Consider the following 22,978-nt stretch of genomic DNA (forward strand, 5'->3'; position numbering starts at 1 on the left):
ATGGTATTTGCAGGTAAAGGATGGAGTTAGAGAATATAATGCTAAGTGAAGTTAGCCAATTCCCCCCAAAAAATGCCAAATGTTTTATTTGATATAAGGAGGCTGATTCATAGTGGGATAGGGAGCAGGAGCATGGGAGGAATAGATGAACTCTAGATAGGGCAGAGCGGTTGGAGGGGTAGGGAGGGGGCATGGTTATTAATGATGGTGGAATGTGATGATCATTATTACCCAAAGTACAGGTATGAAGACACAAATTGGTGTCAAAATACTGTGTATACAACCAGAGATATGAAAAATTGTGTTCTGTATGTGTAATAAGAATTGTAATGCATTCCACTGTCATATATAAATAAAAAATAAATTTAAAGAACTTATCAATGTTTACAGAATAAGAAATTTTTAAAAATAGAACTGTCAAAAACATAGCCAAATGAAGATTCTAGATTAAAAATGATATATTAGAAATAAACATTTTTCACTGAAAGAGTTGCATGGAAAAATAGAGATGACAAGAGAGGGTCAGTAAAAGGATGATGAACAGAAAGAACAGAACCTGAAAAATAAAATGATGAGGGATCTGTGGGAAAACATCAGAAGTTAAGCATAGTGTTTAACACAGTTTAACATAGGGCCAGAAAAAGAGGATTGAAAGAATTGGCTAGAAAATAATATTTGAAGGTTGAAACATTAAAAATTGAAAAAGTTTCAAATGTGGAAATATAATTATACAACATCAGGAAGTCTATAAAATCCAATAGAGAAAAAAACACACTCATATTACAATAAGACTGATGAAAAACAGATAAAAAGAAAATCATAAAATCAGGCAGAGTAACAATACCAAGTAACAATGATGGAAGACTTACCATCACAAACAAGGAGGCCAACGAGACATGGAATATCTTTACGGAAATGAAATACTGTCAGACCCAACCTCTATATCCAACAAACATATTCTTCATAAATGAAGAAGAAATAAGCTATGAGAGAGAGAGAGAGAGAGAGAGAGAGAGAGAGAGAGAGAGAGAGAGAGAACTCTCCATTGAAAAGACTTATCCAAACAATATTTCCCTTCAGACTGAAGGAAAATCTAATCTAAAGAACAAAGAAAGAACTTTAGAAATGGGGAAAATCCAGACAAATATAAAATAGTATATTTAAGTTGCTTAAATATGTCTGACTATTTAAAACAAAAATTACACTGATGTTTTATGAAATATAAGTGCTTATAGATGTTACTCATGTAACAGTGAAAATGAAATACAGCAGTAGAGGCCGTGTTTACCATGTATGAGTCCCTGGGTTGGATTCCCAACACCATCAAATAAAACAAAAAAAGGTTGGAGGTATAACTCATTGGTAGAGATTTAGTTTAGCATGAGTTCAGGTTACAGCAAGATGGCTGGCTATTAAAGAGAAAATGCACCACTACCAGCTACCAAAAATTGAACTTCAGAAATGTGTTAATATTGAACCTCAGAAGGTATCAAACTGTGAGATATAAAAACATCTATTATTTATAAATCACCTAGTTTGTGGTATTCTGTTATAGCAACCCAAACAAACTAAGAGTACTTGTTCTACTTTCATGTTGTAGAATTATAAGAAGGTAGACAGTGGTGACAGCAAATTGGCAAAAATAAGAGGTACTTATCTTCACTAACCCCAAAGAACACCTTAATAAAAACCCTCAAAATTGGGAATAAGTCTTGAGTCACCAATGTGGTTCACGGAATGGGTAACAATAAATTATATTAAAAAAGATAAGAAAAATTGTCTCACTTTAGACCCTCTTATCTCACCTTCTCTCCCAGGTCAGCATAGTATCATACAGAGATGCTTCCCTTGGGACAAGTCTCTATAGAGGGGAAACAACCAGAGGTGAACATCAGCTTCCCCAGTATCACAAGATGCTTCCTAGGAATTCTACTCTGGTTTCATCACATGGGGAATGCAGGGAAAAATGACACAGCCAAACTAGCTGGGGTCAGGTATAAACAAAGCAAGGAGACAGAGACCTCAGCAACTAGCAGGCAGATCTTGGCAATAACTCTGTGTACCTGATAGGGGAAGCACCAAATCAGAGGTATCATCTAACAATACAGTCCTGAAAAGTTGTGCTGGTTGTTCCCAAAGCGGTAGAAATCTACCTGGCTTGAACCCCTACATGGTTAACTTCCAGAAGCAGCCTTGATTTAACTCAAGGTCTCACTAAGAGCAGAAGACAATCACTGTAGTGAATTACAGCAAAGAGCAGTGGTACTCTGTAGTACTTGGGAGTTTAAAAATGCATTCAGTCAAGCCTCAAAATGTGCACCAAGGACTAACTGAGGTATGGACGCAAACCTCAATTATTTATTTCTATTGAACACAGCAGCTGGTCCCACTTATCCTGATCAACCATTCCACCTAAAACCAGGGCCCTCATATAACCCTTTCCAATTGCTAAACAAAACTAGTGGTGTCATCTGGCCAGGGAACATACCCTGTGGCCTGGCCCTATCTGAAGTGATTGCAATGTACATCCAACAGCCCACTTTGATTGGAGAGTCTAAACAGCTGCCTGAGCTGATCTGAGAGCAAAGGCAGCAACATAGCCATCTAGAAGGCTGAAAGTAAGCTCTGCCTGCCCAGGATCATTACCAGCTAGCCCATCTAGAATCACAAGCTAGACTAAACAGTGAAGGTTTACCCCTGCCAAAAAAACATTGTAAAAGCTGAAAAACATGGCTGTCTTCTCAAATGCACAAACACCAATGCAAGAACACATATTACAAGGACTCAGGAAAATGTGACACCTTCAAAAAACAAAACAAAAAAAAAGAAAGAAAGAAAAGAAAAACAAACTAACAAAGTTCTAACAACGCATCCTAAAGAAAGAGAAATCTATTAAATGATAGGCAAAATTTTCAGAATAATTTTCTTAAAATTCAATTAACTATATAAGAATATACAGATAAAAATTTAAATAAGACTTAGAAAACACACAAACAAGACAGTTTGAAAAAAGAAAGAGAAATTTACAAAGCAAATCTAAGAGGTGAATAATACAATGATAAACTCTAAAATGCAACAGGGAGCTACACAGCCGGCACAAATGAACTAAAGAATCAATCAGTGAATTTGAAGACATTTTCAACCATCAAATCATAGGAGCAAAAAAAAAAAAATGAAGAAGAAAGAAGAAATCCTGCAAGAGTTAAGGGACTCAATCAAGAGACCTAACCAATAAAAAATAGGAATTCAAAAACAAGAGAAAGCATACTTAAAGAAATAATTGAGGGGTGGGGTTAAGATGGCAGAGTAGAGCTAGGCTTTATTTTACAGTTTCTCTGTAGCTGAAGAACAGCTACTCAAGGAACAGCAGAGATTGCAGGAAATATTGTGAAGTAGGCCTGGCTGTCACCTACTTAGGGTGGCCCAGGTAAAATGTCATTGAAAAAGGCACAGAGAAGACTACATGGAGTGAGATTCAGATCAGATGAGAATACAGCTGTTTTCTCTATGAGTCCAGTGAGTCTGTGACCACCTGAAAAGAGTAAGGAAACCAAACAATACATGATTGCACATGGTGACTGAGCCTCAGAAAGCCACAGTCATGTGAATGTGGTAGAGTAGATAGGACCTACTACACCCTCTCCATCCTATAAAAGTAGGCTTCTCAGGAGGCATCCAACATCCAGATAGGTAGTGGAGATAGGCACTAGTCAGTCCCTAGAGGTCAATATAATCTGTCCAGAGTATACTCCACCCAAGAACATTTCCATCAGACTTGGCATCAGTTGTAGGAACATCCTGTTTAGAACTCCACCTTTACCCTAGGAGTAATATAATCTGTCCAAAGTAAACTCCAATTGATGGTACATGCCATTCCAAGCTACTGTGTAGTGGTGAGCAAGGAATCTTAAGAGTCATTTCAACAAATTTTGGTCCCAGGCCACTCCCGCTGGCAGCCTGGTGACCAACATAAAAGGAAGGAGGGTTTAATAACCCTCTCTGAGGGGTGCATAGCCCAAGAAGAAAGTTGTTATAGTTTGAATACAAGGTGTCTCCCAAGCTAAAACTATTAATAACAATTGTAGTTAATACAAATTTTCAACAGATACATATTACGAAGTGATATAAATTCTAACATCAAAAACATAAAATGTAGAAAGAGGAATATTTATTAGCCAAAATATGGACAGAACTTTATAGAAAGAGAAAAAAATCCAACTAAAACAATGGGCAAGGGATCTTCTTCCCAAAAAAGGAGACACAAAAGGCCATCAAATTTATCCAAAACACCACTCATCATTAGAGAAATGCAAACTTAAACCATAATGTGGATCACTTCACAGCTGTCAGAATAGCTATGATTTTAAAAACCAAAATAAAAAATCTGTTAGTGAGGACATAGAAAAAAGGGAACTCCTGTACACTGTTGGTGGGTATATAAATTAGTACAACCAATATGGAAAACTTGTATGGATGTTCCTTGATAAAACTAAAAATAGAGCTGATGGTGTCAGTGGTGGAGTGTTTGCCTAGCAGGCACTCAGGCTGTAGCTTCAATCCTCAACACCACAAAACAGAAACATCAACAAAAAAGCTAAAATATCCTGCCACTTGGTGAAGTAAATTGTGAGTATATACTAGCTGTGTGACCTTGTGAAGTCATTTAACCTGTGTCTTTTTCCTAATGTGTAAAATATGGATAATTAGAGCACTTGCCTATAGATCATTAGGGAGATGCAAATCAAAGCCACAATGAGATAATGCTTAGGATGATGAAAATGTGAAAATAAAGGCAACTCTTGTACATTATTGGTGGGAATATAAACTGGTACAGTCATTAGGAAAACAACATGGAGGTTCTTGAACAAACAAAAACAGAACTTATATTTTGTCCAGCAATTTCACTTCTTCGATGTATCTAAAGGAAATGAACTAGTATGTAGAATAAATAGCTACACTCCTGTATTCACTGCAGCATTATTCACATTAGCCAGAATATGAGAATAAGCTAAGTGACACTGATAAATGGATAAGGAAATTATTGTACATATATGTAACGAAACATTATTAAGCCATTAAAGAAATCTTGCCATTTGCAAAAACACAGAAGAACCTGGAGAATATTATGCTAAGTGAAATAAGCCAGTTATGAAAGACAATCCATAAAACTGGAACTCATAGAAGCAGCAGTATAACAATAGGGGTGTTATACTATAATAGCATAGGGATAGAGAAGTCTGCAAAGAAGGATAATATTGGCTAAAGGGTATAAACTTTCAGTTATAAAGTGACTAAGTTCTGGGGACCTATTGTACAGTAAAAGATGTGCTAATATGATTCTGGTAACCATTATATAATGCATATGTGTATATATTAAATCACCATTCTCTACATGAACTTTGTCAATTAAATATTTTTAAATTTTAACACTGTGTGTATAAAGGGCACAGAATTATTGTTAACCTAAATTAGCTCCTGTATAAGCATTGACTATTATTTCAGAAGAGGAAATGAGTGACCTCATAAGTAACATGTTTTGAATCACAATTTTGAAACCATAAGATCACACATTTTCATAATATGCCCCTAGAAAATACTGTAACAAACTGCTACTTACAAAAACTCACTGCTCCCAGATCAAATTTCTTTAAAGGACATTTAACACAACCAGCCCACATGTGCAGACATGTATTATATATGCTTCATATACTCACACATAAAATTCCTTCTATTACTCACATTCTCATAGAGAGCTTGAAGAGTCTCCAGGTCAACCACTGAGTTGTCCAAGTTCACAACAGCTGTGGGAGAAAAAAAAGACAAAGGAAAAGAATATAAATTGCCATAAGCCTGCTGTGAAAAGATATTTGGCCAGCTCAGGCAATAAAGTTCATTGAAGCAGTCAGAGGGCTTATTTCAATACTTCCACTTATCCTACTCCAGAGACCATGTTTCAAGAATTTCAATGGTCCAGATGTCAAATGTTAAGGCTTTCACTTGTTCCTCACATACTAAAATGAATATGGCCCAGTCGAAGGTCAGAGAGAAGCTGTCTTTCATTGTCCATCTGAATAAATTTGAAAAATCTCTGCTTAGTACCAGAAATGGATAAATCATTCCTAAAACTGCTATGTCCTAGTTTTGTACCAATAAATATTTATACTTGCCAATTTACCTAAAACCTTGCACAATGGGTAAATCTAATCATTAAACGGACAGACATGGTATAGAAAAGATAGATGTATTTCCTGTTATAATTCCTTGAATTGTTATAATCAAAGGACAATGAGGGCTGAGGATGTGGCTCAGTGGTAGAGTGCTGGCCTAGCATATGTGAAGCACTGAGTCCGATTCTCAGCACCACATATAAATACATACAATAAAGATCTATTGACAACTAAAAACTATTTTTTTAAAAAAAAAGACAATGATATTGTTATTGAAATTAGTGCAGATTCATCATTAAAAATCTTTTCTTAAAATACAGCAAACCATGATTCCATCAAAACCGAAGAAAGATCAGTGAAGGAGGGGAATTGTGGGGGAGGGAGGAGGGACAGAATAAGGGAACTTCAGTGGAGTGAATCTGACCTAACATATGTGAATATACCTCCATGAACAATAATAATAAAAAAACTATAAGTAAACAATAAATAGATCAAGTAGAGTACAATGAAGGAAATGGGGAGGGAGGAGGAAGAGGAAAGAGGAAATGCTGGGGACTCATGTAGAGAAAATTTTATTCCATTCTTTTATAATAATGCCAAAATGAATCCTAATGTTATGTTTAACTAAAAAGGACTAATAAAAATAAATAAAAAATTTAAAAAGCATCAAAAAATAAATAAAAACTACCCATGATTATACAAGGAAGGAGCAGAATAGACAATCAGGAAACCAAGAATATATTCTTTAAATTCATTTCTTGGCCTGGAAGTATTGTGGTGTATTTGGGGGGTACATGTGGCCTATTACTTGGTTTAAGCATAGATTAACCAAAATCATTCTGCATTTCCCACATACACATTAGCTAGAAAGACGTTACATTTGCCCAGATGGATTTCTGCCAAGTAGCCAGGGAACCTCTTGAAGGATTAAAGATTTCCAAGAGAAAAATTATAATGTGGATAATCACAAATTGGATATATTTATTTTGATAACTGAGGCATTTTACCATGTTTCTTCTCTCAAAGCTTAAAGTACACACGAGACATTTCCCAGTTGACTCTGGCAAAATTCCAAGAAAGAATTAAGAAATAAAAGTGGGAAATGGAAGAACAGAATGGATGAGAAATCTAACCAAGGTAATTTAGCATTTCTGGGAACAGAGCCCAGATTCACCAACAATTATACCAAGTAGAATATGATACTTCCACCCTAATAATAAGCCACTATCTCAATATAAAAAGTAGGCCTCCAATATAAATATAAGAATTTACAATTCTCATACGAATCTTCTTATTCCTTAGACCTTGTCAGGCATAGCACAAACTGTTTAATGTTTCAATGTAGCAAATATCTAGTCCAACTAAATGTGACTATACTTGAAAAATTAAAGAGATTAACTAGTAATTTTTGTTGGGGAAATATATAACAAAATGCAAAACAAAACAAAACAAAGCTAATAAAGACAGCAAACGCATGTATGGAATTATCTTCTCTAGATTTATGCAGGGTCTACAGCTAAAAAAAAATGCTAAGTGAAACAAAATTTCTGGCTTGAGAATTCATTATCTAAGTAATAGTCCAGTAATTCTCTGTATTCCTTTAGTGACATAGTGAGAGATTGGTTGGAAAATTATGAAGGAAATGTCAATGGTCAATTTAGTTTAAGATTTCATCCTTGGAACATGGAAAAACTACACAACAAAATCATTCATACTTAAACACAACTCATAAAAGATATGTTTGTTATTGGACTATCCATCATTTTTAAAAACATACTATTATTACTATAAGTTTTCTGTACATTAAACTTGTAAAAATGCTGAGATTTCATATCTTTTTCTCTCATGAAATGTTATATACCTACAAAAAAATTTTAAATGTCATATGTTCCTAAACGACTTTTCAAAAAATCCTAACCCATGAAACTTCATTTTTTATTTATGCACAGAAAATCTCACTGGAGATTTTTCCACACAATTACTATTTCTCCACATAATTTTCTCTTAGTTTGCTTCATATTTGAAAGATGTTAACTCAATTCCAATAGGCATCAGCAGTGTTAAGGATACAATATAGTCATCTTTATATAGCTGAAAAGAAAGGAAAATTAGCTTCCCAGAGATGAATGGACACAGAAATGGGAGTTCTAGGAAGGAAACAGATAAAAATATGTAATTTGAGAAAGATTAAGGTTATTGAAGTGCCAGACTTCCCCAATTTAAAAAGCATCTGTGAACATTTCAGAATACAGGACATAGATTAAAATTAATGTTACTAGATTTTTAGTAATGTCTTCTACTGCTCCCCCCCTTAAACCTGTGATTAGGTAGGTGGTGAATTTTCAATTGAGAATTAAGAATACATTTATCATCTCAAAGTTCTTTGTAGGTCAGCTTTAAAATGAAGGAAATTAGATAATGCATTCACCAAAGTTTTCAGCAAATGTCAAGTGTTTCCTATACATCAAGGATTATACTAGTTTACTAGAAATGTTAACAGTTAATTGCAAAATAATAAGTTGAGATTAGAGCTATGGGGTGGGAATGTGCTTAATTTTCAAGTCCTGAAAGTCTGCAGACAGCTGAGAAAACTCCAATCAGATTTCTAGTTACAATCACACTAATGGGAAAAAAAAATATATATATATATATATATATATATACACACACACACATACACACACACACATACATACACATATATATGGTTGGAGGTGCAGGTTTTGCTCACCTCTCACATGAGAGGCCCTGGGTTAAATCCCCAGCAAACCTACCACCACCACACACAAAATAAACAAATACACACACACACACAAATATAAAAGGTGGTAAAAGATTCAAATAATTCTTATTTCCAGGTCCAAAATTTCAGCCTGGTTTAGGGAGTTAAACATCTCAGTATTGCAATTATATCAAGATACTAATGGCTCAAAAAGGAATACTATTTCTATGAGGTATAGTTCACTGATGTAAAAAGAATGTAGAACATGAAATTGAACTAAACTGTGTTTAAATTTAAATTTTATTTGCTGCTACATTACTTCAAATAAGTTATTTAATAATTTTTAGATTGTGTATTGGGGGGTGAATAACAGAAAACATTAGCAAAGTTTTGATCTTGGGTATTCATGGCAACCAAAGGCAATAACAATAATAAAAAGTCTGGTGTGTGGTTGGCTAATTTCTTTTTTCATGTGAAATGTTTTTCACCCAACTTCAACTCTTAAGAGATCCTCTGGACTCTAATAAGCCTTATTACCGAATTCAAAGTTGAACAATTTTCTGTTTATATCTAGTTGTGTTTCAGTTTCCTCATGGAATAAAGAGAAAAAAAAATCCAACTATTTCTAGTGAGGGACGCACTTTTACCTGAATGATAAAATATTAGAACCAAATGTACAACCTGACATAAGGCTGTTGGGTGTTGTTCACTATACACTACCACGTAATTATCAAGCCTTTAAACTATTAAGTGAAGACTAGACTTTAGAACATAAATAAGCCTGGAATTCAGGATATTCAGTGATATTTAATTCAGATTATTTTATCCTCTAATATTCAACAAAGTGCTACTGTGATTATAGTTCAGATTAGAAGCCACATCTATTTCACATCTATTTCCTTCTCATTAAAACATTTCAGGAACACCCATCATTGTCTCGGTGTTACGTCATTGCCACTTCTTCTCAGCCTACAAACAAATCCATAATTTGCTTTTAATTATTTTTCAAATATATATGCATAAATGTATATTATATATTTATATATATTCAGATTTAACCAGGAAGCAGGAAGCATCTGTTCTGTTTTTATGTAGAAGGGTGCAAGAAAACAGGAGGCATTAAAAGGTAACATTGGCCCTTTATGCACTTTAAGAGTATTCATTTCTCAAATGCACTAACTAATTAAAATTAGTAGAGGTGTTAACCTCTTCTTTAAGCAGCTTATAAATTACCATGTGTTAATAATCACTCCAGACTAAGATGGATAGAAATTTTATTTTTAGCCTAAAATTTTATAAAATACTGATGACGTGATAAATGTTGAGAAATAGAACACTACTCTTTCAGGTTCTCATACAACAGGCTGTGTTTCTTTAATCAAGACACTAAACTTCTCTGAGACTTTCTTAGGTGAGATACAACTTTTGTTTATAGCATATGTTTATCGTATGGAGAAAATAGATAGTTATTGAGAGAAGCATAATTCAAAAAGCCTTAGCATCATTTGTATAATTAAGTTTAAAATGTGTATTATTTTTTAATACACTGGTTAGAAACTAGAGTCAGAACCGGAAATGTGCTAGATTAAAATTAGGTTCAGGATTAAACATTTGCTTTTAAAAATCAAAAGTGAAGTGCAAAAATAGCTCTTCCCTTCAGGAACTCCACAGGCATGAGTTCAGTAAGACCCAAAGCCATTATTATTAAAAACAATAGTGGTATAAAAGGAAGAGTGAAAAAGTTCATTTTGGAACTTGAATAGTTAACCTAAAATATAAAATATGCCTCAAAATAAAATGTCCAACAGGAAAAAAAATCCCTTTTTTCTTAATGTTAAGATATTATAGGATATAAAATGAATTAAGGAAAGAGCAATTAAAAGCAACCAAGGACTATAGATCAAGGTAGGAAACAATATTGCACTAGACACATGACATTATACACAAGCAGATGATAATCTGCTGTTCATTCCCTGCCATTTGGTCTTGCAATTACCATGTCCTCTTCCCTAGCTTCTTCAGCACCAGAAACATGGGACAGGTGTCTCATTCAAACCTACTAAGATGATATATCACCACCAGATCAGAAAGCAAAGCAATATATCTGCCTGAATGTCTGCATGACATTCCTGTCTCTGTGCTTACAAACAACTGCACAGAAAGAAAAGAATCATATTTAAAGAACTTGACTTAAAAGAAAATGTTTTCAAACAAAACACAAATTATTAGCCAACTTTGCAAAACATACATATTTCAGTATCCAGCTGAAGTAGCTTGCTTTAATTTTCAACATGACGTGATACACATTCTTGATGAATGCAACATCTTAAACCATTGAACCTGCTAGTGCCTGACTTTCTCCAACTTTTATGGGTTCTTTTTGTTTGTTTGTTTTTACTCAGGGATCTACTGGATGGGATAGGACTGGAACAGTTTACAAGTTGCATAGATGGTCCCTTCCTTCCACCAGCCCTGAATGCTACCCCAGTCACTGCAGTCTCCTACCTTAATCCTTCCTATGTGATTTGCTAAAGTGGATAAAAAGACTCTACTGCCAACTAGAAAATCTCACGGTATTTATTGTCAGATTTATTATTTATTCATTTTTGCAAAATAAAGCTACACTAAACCTTAAGAATACATTTATCATCTCAAAGTTCTTTGTAGGTCAGCTTAGCTGAGAGTCTCTGCCTTAAGGTTTCCCATAAAAAAAATTAAAAATAAAAATAAAAAAAAAAAACTGCAGTCACATATGTGTTGGTCAGAGCCATATTCTCATCTGAAGACTCTGTAGGAGGACCTCTAAGCTCACTCTTTGGGGACTGAGTTCTGCAGGCTAAGAGCCTCAGCATCTTATCCCTCCCTGCTGTTTGGAAAACCATGTGGCCCAGATGGTTTTCTCCACAGGACTGCTCAAGACAAGGCAGTTTTTAGAGTGAGAGAGAAAGGGAACACAAGACAGACCCTCATCTTTATGTAAACTAATCTTGGTGGTTATAACCTGTCACCTCTGTTATATTACATTATATTATATTCATTTTAAGTCACAAAGTCCAGTTAACACACAGGGAAGGAATTACCCACAGGCACAAATAACAAGAGGTGGGGATATTTGGGGACCAAGAGGCTAACCACCACACCATGTTGTTGACCTGTGGCTCTTTGTCCATTAGACTTCAAGTTCCAACTTGTGATTCTCTCTTTCTCTCTAACCTGTAATGATTTTATTTAGTATAAATGTCTTTACTTTCCTTCTAGGCCCTATTTCGACAGAGGACACAAAAAAGCATCAGGACTCAGTGGATAGAAATGTACTAGTCAGGAAAGTGGGCTTCTCATATAGGCCTCGCCAATCAAATCATCCAAAATTACTAATTGCCATAGAGATGAAATGAGATACAATAGATGTGTAGATACACATAAGATAATGTGGACAGACCCTTCTATTACAATTGCATGATTGTATATGGAAGAACCTGGTATAGAAGAGCCTTGGAAAAAGATTTTCCTTGGTTATGGAAAGCTAGAAATAGACTGAGGTAAGTAACTCCTGAAAATTAACTTCAACCTTAATATTACTGGACAAACTGAGCATTCCTGGACACCAATCAGATTATCCCTTCATAAACAAATAACTTCACTCTGGCAGTCATCAGAGTTCAAAAACACAGAGCACAAAGATAATAATGCCATGTCACACCGTCATCTGATGGACAGAACTAGAAGGCACTGAGATACTGGGGCCTGAAGTCAATTGGCTCCAGGACTTATTTTCTGCATAACATACAACTTCTGAATTTTCTCCTCTGCTAAACAGACTTAATAAGATCATGTACTCTACAGGGTTCTGGCAGGAGATTGAGTAATACAAATAAAGCCAGACATGGTGACACATGTCTGTACTTCCAGAATTCAAGAAGCTGAGGTGGAAGGATCATTTGAGCCTGGGAGTGTGAAACACATCTCAAAGAAAATGAAAACAAAACCAACAACAACAACAAAAAAAAGTAAAATGTCCAGAAACAGTGCCACACACAAAGCAAATGCTCAGGAGATGTTTACTATTATATTATTATTATGGTCCCTCTCATATTTCTATACAGAAAATGTTCTAATATTGTCCTAACATGAATCTTGATTAAGAGGTTTTAGACAAACCAGGTTGGAAATAATCTCTGCAAAAAGAACGACAATTTTTCTTGTACTGACAGTAACATGGGAGACTAAACAAGAACCCACAGCAAAACCGTCAATACTGATTTTGGCTATGGCATGTGGGAAGAGAAGTGGCATTAGCAGAAGCTAAACACACAGATAATAATGTGTCATGTCATACATATGGACAGGACTAGAAGGCAGTGAGACATAGTGGTGTCTGAAGTCAACTGTCTCCCAAGACTTATTCTCTGCATAACCTAGAGCCTACATTTACAGTCCATGCCCTCTTCTCACTGAAAAATAAAGAATATGATGATAAAGAATATGATGGCCTAGAGAAACCACCTTTCCCCCATTTTGGAATCTGGAAGTCAAAAGGAAAGTTAACATGAAGTTAACTTGCAAATTGCTGAGATTTGCAAATTGCAAAGTTAACTTGCAAATTGCTGAGAAGCAAAGATTTTTGTTTGAACAGAAACCCATCTTAAGTAGTAGGGATCAGAAACATCCTCTCATTTGACATGGTCCAGGTTTATTATCTTACCCTAGCCACTGGGAGCCAAAGTTGTCTGAGAGACCTCCTCAAGGAACTCTAAACAGCTTTAGACTTTTTAGACTTTAAAATCAGGGAAAAGGAGGACATATGTGAAGTTAAATTCTATTTCACTGTATGTTTCAGTGCATTAGAAACTTTCACTTTTATGATGGGGGGGGTAGCGGCTATTTGATTAATCTGAAAATTATTATTTTTTTCAGAAATGTCCTATTAAAAAACACTTTGGGGAGCTGGAGATTATATGCTCCCCATCTATAAGAGCTCACAATATAGTGATGTGGATACATCAACAAACAATTACAGTATAATATAAGTTGAAGGCAGAGCTTATGCAAGCAGGATGTGAAAAAATAAAGTTCTGAAGTGGAAAAGATCCTGAAAATGACAGTTTGGAAGGGAAGGAATAATAGTTTAAATCTTAATAGCATCACCTAACATCCAGAGGGCTTCATTTGATTTGAACTGAGATATATACATATTGGTAGGAAACATCTCTGGTTAAAATAACAGAGTTATACATGCATCTAATTTTATTCTCTCCTACAGAGAGAAAAAAAATCCATAAAACTATGACTTTTAAAAAAGATAAATTTATAAGAACTGGAAGAAAGAAAGAGGAAAACAAAAGCAAAAAAAAGAAAAAGAAACCTAACTCTACCTGATTTAGTAAACCTTAAGATGGTATATCTGGGAGCTGAGGTTGTGGCTCAGTGGTAGAGTGCTCATCTAGCCCGGGTGAGGCACTGGGTTTTATACTCAGCACCACATAAAAATAAAATAAATAAAAGTAAAGGCATTCTGTCCACCTACAACTTTAAAAAAAAAATTATCTATCCATACCTGAAACTGGAAAAGCTGAGAAACAATACAAAAGGCAAAGCACTGATGGTAGCTACCTGCCCAGCTAAGGCTAAGGGAAGGAGAACTAGAGGTAAGGAGCACTGGATGAAAACCACCAGTCAGTTACATCTCCATTCTGAAAACACCTCCCACCTATCAGGTTGATTTTCTTGAGAAATTAAAACAAAGTCTTAGGACAAAGCCATGGTTGTAGAACAGGGTACCATTCTGAAAACACAGAGACCATATGTTGTCCTGCATGTTGAATACAGAAGTCCCCACTTTCACCAGCCCCTTGACCCCTGAGGGGTTAAGAATACAGTATGACTGACATTTAATTCCCAGGCCAGAAACTAGATGTCTCCAGGGAATTTCACTAGCCCAAGAGGAAAGACCACAAGATAAAGACACTGGTGGTTACCCAAGACACAATGAACTCAGATAATGCCAAAGAACTCTACACAAGCACTCATGGCTTCTCATCAATTTATAAACTATTAAGCAAGAACAGACAAATGAAGGTCAGATCTACATGATTCCTCTGCCAGGATGTTAGAAACAACTACCACCACCACCACCACCACACACATACACATACACACACACACACACACACACACACATACACAAGCTGCAAAAGAGCATAAAATTCCTCCCCCTCCTACAAAGTATCTTTAGTCCTTGCTGTCTTTCTACATTTCTCCCTGTCAATTACTTTTTTCCTTCCTTTTGCTTGTTTATTTATTTTTGATTGGTGCTTTTTACTTATACACAAAGGTGGAATTCCCTGTAATATATTTATATATGCACATAGCATGATTTTATTAAGCTCATTCCATATTTCCTCCCCTTTCCCTGTCCCTTATCCTTCCCTCATGATCTCTTTCTACTCCACTGATCTTCCCTATGCCATTATGATATTTGATTCCCTACCCTGCCCCCCCCCCGCCGCCTTTTTTCACTTATTTTGCTCTAGCTTCCTCATATTAGAGAAAACATTCAACCCCTGATTTTCTGAGTCTGGTAGATTTCATCTAGCATAATATTCTCAATTTCCATCCACTTACTAGCAAATCCCATAATTTCATTCTTCTTGATGGCTCAGTAAAACTCCATTGTGTATATATATATCACATTCTTAAAATCTATTCATCTGCTGATGGGCACCTGACTACAACCACAATGATGTTTACAAGCAGCCTAATACACAAGAGCCAAATTACTTCTTAATTCTATCCCAAACCAAATTTTCCTCCTGATTACTGAGTCAGCAATGATTAAGATATTGTGAAATCTAAATGCACATTTCTCTGAAGGATTGGACAAAATTAGAAATTCTTTCTTCTTGATATTATGGCTTAATTTGTCCTCCTAGATACTGCTATCTTCCTCCTGCTAAATAATGTTCCCTTCTCCTCAGTCTCCTTTGCTGGCTTCTTCTCTCTCCAACTTCTTGTAGTGTCCTAAGGCTCCATCCCGGCGCTTCTTCTCAACTCACAACATAACCCAGTGTGTTGATGGTCTCACCTAGTTAAATGTTAGGTATGAAATTATCCCACACTTTGTTAAATATCTTTTCCTTAACTGCTGACTTGCAAAACCAATGGTTTTCTTAAAATTCCCACTGGATATCTAACAGTTACACCTACTCTGCCCACTTCTTCCTGGCTCCCACGATGGAGTCTCCAACTGTTAAGATGAGGCATCCTTAATTCCTTTCATTCTCTTATATTCCACACCCAACACATAATGAATCCCGTTGACTCTATGTTCCAAACATCTCTAGAATATGACTTCACTTCAACATGCCACCACTACGCCCCTGTTCCCAGACTTTCCTATTGCCAGGATCATTGCAACAACCCCCGTATTGGACTAAAGTGTTCTTTAAACATAAAAACATAGAATAGAAAAACTCATTAGAAGTTTTGAAAAAAAAATGTGAGAGAATTTTCCCAAAAGTAGATCAAGAAGGAAAACATTAAGAAAATTAGAACGATTCAGGAAGATCAAAAATCAAATAATAGGAGCCTTAGAACACAAAACAAAACAAAACATAAAAATTGACTAACTCTTAAGAATAGATTGCAGTGAGTTGAGAAAGAAAGACTACAGTCACATACTCCCTCTGGCCTATTTCTGCCAAATATACAGCACTTGATTCACACTCCAGGCCAACCAGATGCCCTGTCTTTGATCATCTCTCTGCATCCCTTCACTCTCAAAAATAAAAACTAATCTTAAAAACTTTCAGGGTCTCTGAAGTTAGAAGACAGACCACAGTAGAAACATTTTTTTTCTGCCTATCTCCTAATCTTTATCTAGTAATAGAAATACTTCTCTCTTTTAAACTAGTTAAGTTTGTGCTTATTTCTGGGTTTTACAAAACCAAACAATATAATATTAAGGAAAACTCACATAGGTAAACAAAGAAGTGCAAGAGCAATGATAAAAACTGAATATAACTAAATTCTGATGGAATTAATCAGATATAAGAGATGAATTCCAGTATCTTTGAGTTTATTAGATGATCACAGGGTCTGGATGAGGAGAAAAGTCATTCATTCATGTTTGTTTATAACTCAATTCTCCACCTCTCTTTCTGGATTTAGGAGATTGACTAAGATTATTGTAGGGAATGATATGAGCATCTAGTTAAAGTATACTGATAAAGATATCCTAAATAGGAATCAATTCTTGGTAATTAATCCACTTGGCAAAATACAAAAAGTGTTAAATGTATTTGAATCAGTTAAAAATTATTTTCATCTGTAAGTTAAAGAATGAGAAAGTGATTTAAGTGAAGTTGAGATAAGTCAACATTAAGTCAGGGGCTAAAAAAGTTTTTCTTTCCCTCATGTGGAAAACATGAGGGAAAATGCTATAGCTCTGTCCGTCACGTTCGAATTCTAGGTAAAATAAAGGAAGAAAAGACAAAGGGACAAAAAATAATGGACACTAATTATTAGAATTCTCTCCAGATTTCTAGTTATGTGTCATAAGCCAGGATAGTTTCTCATAGTCACCTGGAATGAAAGGAACACCGAAATGTAAAATTGTTAATGTGAGCAATCTGCTATCTCTAACAAAATAGCAATTTCATGTTCCAGCCCAAGTAATCTTGAAAACACTCCCTAACTTCAATCACTCATGACACATATACCTCTCAATTCTACCGTTTAAAATAAATAAGTCATCTCATGTACTTAACATATTCTTTTTTTTTTGTATAGATGTGTTCTGTCACTCCAAAGAGACTTCAAAGAACCTGACAGCAGTGATCTTGCCTTAGAGATGGTTAGATCATCCTAGAGTGCCTTGCATACTTTAGACAATAAAGGGAAAACATGAAAATTAAGTCATTACTGAGCCTTCAGGCAAAAGCCAAAATAACCTTAAGGAAGAAACAAACAGTAGGAACCAAATTTTGTCTTCTTGATCCCATAAATCCACAAAGGCAGGAACATCTGAGAAAGCAAAAGCCAAACACTGGCATGAGCAAAAATACCTGCTGTGGCTGGGTGTGGTGATCATACCTGTAATCCCAGGGGCTAGGAAGGCTAGACAGGAGGATCGTGAGTTCAAAGCCAACCTCAGCAAAGCAAGGTGCTAAGCAACTCAGTGAGATCCTGCCTCTAAATAAAATACAAAATAGAGCTGGAGGTGTGGCTCAGTGGTCAAATGCCCCTGAGTTCAATCCCTGGTAACCCCTCTCTCAATACCTACTGCAAACAGTGTTATTTGCATAAATATCTAATAACAGAAAGAGGAATTGTAAAGTAAAAAGAAAAAGATAGGTGTTATTAGAGGAAGAAGCCTCATTTGCCTCAGGGAAGAAAATAATAGTGAACACATACAACAACTTACAAAAGCTAGCATTTCTTAGAGGAAGACACTTGCTACCATATTCATCTGAACATTTTACACTGGATAATATGATGAACATAAACACTATATTTGCATTCTTTATGCATTTTACCACCAAGAATGCTTGAGCATTTGGAAGCATGGGGTCTTTAAGCACACACACAAACATGCCCACACTGGAAATTTTGCTAAAAGGCATATTGCTAGGTATTCTTAATCTACATGTGAAACACATAAGCTCTTTCTTGAAAAATATTTCAAGTAATTTCAGATTATCCAAAGACCATCTAAATTAAATGGCAAACATACCATACATTCTTCTATCTTATGAGTTATATGTGTGTATACACACACACACACACACACACACACACACAGAACATATATTTCTTTTTTTTTTTTCTCCAGTATTTGGGATTGAATATAGGACCTCACATGCTAGGCAAGTGCTCTAGCTAAATACCCAGTCCTAACATTTATGTTTCTAAAACTTCTAAATTCTATTAGTGTCCTTCCACTTTAAGTCCCCAATCTATACACTAACATGTTTATTGATAACTTTCAATTTATCAAAGTAATTCAAAAGTTATGGTTTTCTCCAAAATTACCTAAGACTTAAACTTGAGCTTTGGAATTCAGACAAATCTGAATTGAAAACATGAATCTCTGGCTAACTCACTGTTCATCACCTGAAGAGACTTGGAAAGCCCTCTGAGTCTTAGTTTGTTCATAGGGGAAATGGGTATATTGATGATAATATTACTGTCTCCCTCAAATATTAATTATAAAAATTAAAAGTAATTCTTCTTGGGCTGGGGATGTGGCCCAAGCGGTAGTGCGCTCACCTGGCATGCGTGCAGCCCGGGTTCAATCCTCAGTACCACATACAAAAACAAAAGATGTTGTGTCTGCCAATAACTAAAAAATAAATATTAAAAAAAAAAATTTCTCTCTCTCTCTGTCTCTCTCTCTCTCTTTAAAAAATAAAAAAGTAATTCCTCTATCATGTGCAATATGGTGTTTGCCATAGAAGAAACTCAAAAATGAAAGGCCCTTAATTATCTCATACATTTGGTCTTATAAAACATAATATATATTACATAATAAGAATGTACATTTTATATTTTTGTTTGAACCTTTAAAAATTAAAGAAAGGCAGAACATTAAAATCATATATTATATCAAAGTGGGCTAATTTTCAGCTGTGGTATAAGCTTAACCACAGCACATGAAGATTTGTTTAAAGAACAATGAGAAAATGGGTTATTTCAAGTCATCAGGCAATCTAGGAATTTCTCTACCATAAGAAATGCACAAATGTCAATAATACCTGATAGGTATCCCCTCAAAAGATGACAGTGATAAAATGACATGTGTCCGGTCCTTGTTAAATAGAAATAAAAATTTTGTTAATAAAATAATATGATGGTTTTTGTTTTGCTTTTGGATGCGTTGGATTAAACCAAGACCTTGCATATCCTAGGCAAGGGTTCTACCTCTGAGCTACATTTCCAGCCCCAAACAGTATGAAGTTAAAAGAGAACCATTTCACTATAGAAAAACATAAATTCACTTCAGAAATCTGCTTTTAAATATCAGTAATCGAGGCAATAATCACAAAATACTTATATTCATCTGCAAATAAAACAATATCTTTTTGAAAACATCATGCATTCATTCATTGAACAAACAGCCACAAAGTGAATCACAGCCAGATATCCTTCTCAATCCTGGAGATACAGTGGTAATCTGACATGCATAGTTCCTTCCCTTGTTAGAGTTTACAATTCTTGGCAAACAATTAAAATACGGTATGTCCTTACAAGGAAGAAAACTGCATTCTTATAGTATTCTATAATTTAGAAAGTTATATAGATTTATATTATATTATCTTTTTCAGGAAGTTTAACATGGTGGGGTTTGTTGTAAGGTACAGACAATGAAAGGCCAGGATTCTGAAAGTTTTGAGCTTAGGCTACATAAAGGAAGATTTTCCTGTAGGAAAAAACTAGAATCTGATACACAGTCCAGCACTGGTGCATCTCAAGCATACTTGCTTATACAAGATTAATGACATAAGTTACTGATTAAGTCAGCAGGTTTCATACACCTATTGGCCTAGTTTATAAGAGCTGTACAAGTTAAATTGTTAGAGAACAAATGCATTTTGAGTCAGTATGTCGCCTTCTTGTCTAGGCAGGGGAGAAAGTGGATACCAAGACTGTAATGCTTTTGGAATAAAATCTTTAAATGCAAACATGATTGCCATTGTAGACTGTTTAATCTAGAGATATTGTATTTCATTTCTGGTTTTGGAGAGGTTTGTTGATTTGACCATACTGGGTACAACTCAGTGCTTATCTCAACTGTTTAGATAAGATTTACTTGACTTTGGCAGGTGACAAAATCTAGGGTGTGGAATAAAGGAGGTAGAAAAAAAGTCTGGCATACTCCCAGATAGTGTTTATTTTAAGCATAGTGTATAGATGAGCAAATAATTTCAAACAACGCACTGTACTTCATGTAAAACATTCACTGTCTGTTGAATGTTTTCTGTAAACCAGCACTGCAAAATGTCCTTTATTGGGCATAACGAACTTCACCTTCTTGCTTAGGTAAACATTTACACTCTTGTAAAAGAGAGCTTAGTAATAGGACCCTAACTCTGAGATCCCTTTTGCCACTGTTTTCTAACACATGTTCCAAAAGAGAAACAGTATTAAATTTCATGTTGAATGTATGCATATATGTTGCTCCGTAAGTACAGGAGCTATCAGAATTCTAAAATTTCTTATGCCAAAATATCTTTCATACTGATAACAATCATACTTTTTCAATCTAATTCTATATAATCATGTCTCACTTTGAAAGAAAACTCCAAAAGAATGATGTTAATCAAAGTTTTAAAGAAATTTTTTAAAACCCTTTTTAAAAAAAATCACCTAAACGTTTGCTAAAAAAAATAAGGTTTTTCACTCTACTTAAGCATTTATATATTTTCAGACATGTTGAAGAGAAAAAAAACTAGTTTGGTCACTGAAAGTTTTAAAAAATCATCAAAAAGTAAAGAAACATTAGTTGTGAATTTATGTGACTGAGAAGACTAAACCTTAGGACCAATATTAGACATGTTATGGTAATGCCTTTCACAGCTAACCTTAACTAATTTGTGCTTCATGACTACTTTTCTAAAACACTTAAACTATGAAAAAATAACACCCATATAATATTTACCATAATCCCCTTGAGAAAAATATCACATTTACTTAGATAAACATGATTAGTAGGTGCAAAAATATGGTATACTAGTTTATTTGTATATACACATATATATAGTGTGTTGCATTTGGCTAATGAAGGTTTCCTTTTATTCTCTTGGTGTATGGATTGGTGTGTAAGAATTAATATTTTGTTGTCTAGAGGAATGAAGAATCTCAGATATTAGGATTTCTTTTAATGAATAAAATCTTGCTTCTGGGTAAAGAAAGTTTTGAAATATATCATGGAGTTATCACTGTTCTAATTCCTCCGTGTTTCTGAGCTTTAATTAAAATTCCATAGGTGACTGGTAAAATGGAAAGACGACTGTTGGAGGAATTTTCCTTCTACCTACTGTCCTGTCCTCACACTTTTCAATCTTCAGGTTTCAGTAAACCCACTGCCTAGTCTCCTTGAGAAAGTAGACTATCAATTTTGCTTGTGTTCCAGTGGATGCAATGTTGAAGCCTGTTCAAGGCCAGCCTTCCACATGGCCTTGCTATTTTTTGAAATGTTTGCTGTGTTTAGAATAGTTCCAAAAATGCACTGTTTGCACTTTTAAAGCAAATTATTCATTTCTAATTGTAATTACTCATTGGTCTCCTGAACCCTAATTCCTATTGCAATACACATATGTTCATGTTTATTAAGTGTCCATTCTTTAAAGTTTTAAATTACAAATTTGTAAACAGGTGCTTGTCCTCACTTTCACTGCTGCAGAGCAGTCTGATCCAGTAGTGGAGGGTCAGCAGTCCTCATCTTGGTGGTGATCTTTGGAGCCTTGTACTCCCATCAACTGTTGTATGTAGTGCAAGACCTAACTGTCTCACACACCTTTTCTGACCACCCTGGTCCTAGTCACTAAGATCTTGCACCTGAATTGCTATGATACCTCTCTTCTCTGGTCCTCCTGTCTCCTTCCCTCAACTCTTATTTTCTACATGGCAGCAGAGCAAAGACAAAAACATAAATTGGGCTCATTATTCCTCTGCTGAAACCTTCTCCTAGTATTTCATCTTTCTTGGCATAAAAGTCAAAGTCTTCAAAAAGTTTTAACAAGGCCCTACATGATTTACCCCCTCGTTATATATCCAAAACACATCTCCAACTTCCCTTTCCCATGAGTACTTTCTCCAGACATACTCAGAAACATGGTGGTCTTAAGATAGCATGATGGCGCATGCCTGTAATTCAAGCAACTGGGAGACTGAGACAGGATGATTGTTAAGACTCAGTAATTTAAGGAGCCCCTATCGCAAAATAAAAAATACAAAGGACTGGGGATGTGGCTCAGTGGGAGAGTATCTCTGGGTTCAAAAAGCATCAAGAAGAAAGAAGAAGGAAAAGAGAGAGGACTGAGTCTTTTATTGTACCAGGGCCTCATTGCCTGAAGACATTTGTACCTGACTA

The 22,978-nt window shown here is 35.2% G+C and overlaps 1 protein-coding gene across 3 annotated transcripts in view; it reads right to left on the bottom strand.

Annotated features, from left to right (window-relative positions):
* Fmn2 (formin 2) overlaps positions 1–22,978 on the bottom strand; it is a 336,378-nt gene that overhangs the window by 154,382 nt on the left and 159,018 nt on the right. For all 3 annotated transcript variants that reach the window (XM_078023011.1, XM_078023010.1, XM_078023012.1), the window contains exon 8: positions 5,740–5,801. In XM_078023011.1, the coding sequence (XP_077879137.1) occupies positions 5,740–5,801 (62 nt within the window). The remainder of the gene's footprint in view (positions 1–5,739; positions 5,802–22,978) is intronic.

This window comes from Ictidomys tridecemlineatus, chromosome 10, assembly GCF_052094955.1.
Source record: "Ictidomys tridecemlineatus isolate mIctTri1 chromosome 10, mIctTri1.hap1, whole genome shotgun sequence".
Classification (NCBI taxonomy): domain Eukaryota; kingdom Metazoa; phylum Chordata; class Mammalia; order Rodentia; family Sciuridae; genus Ictidomys; species Ictidomys tridecemlineatus.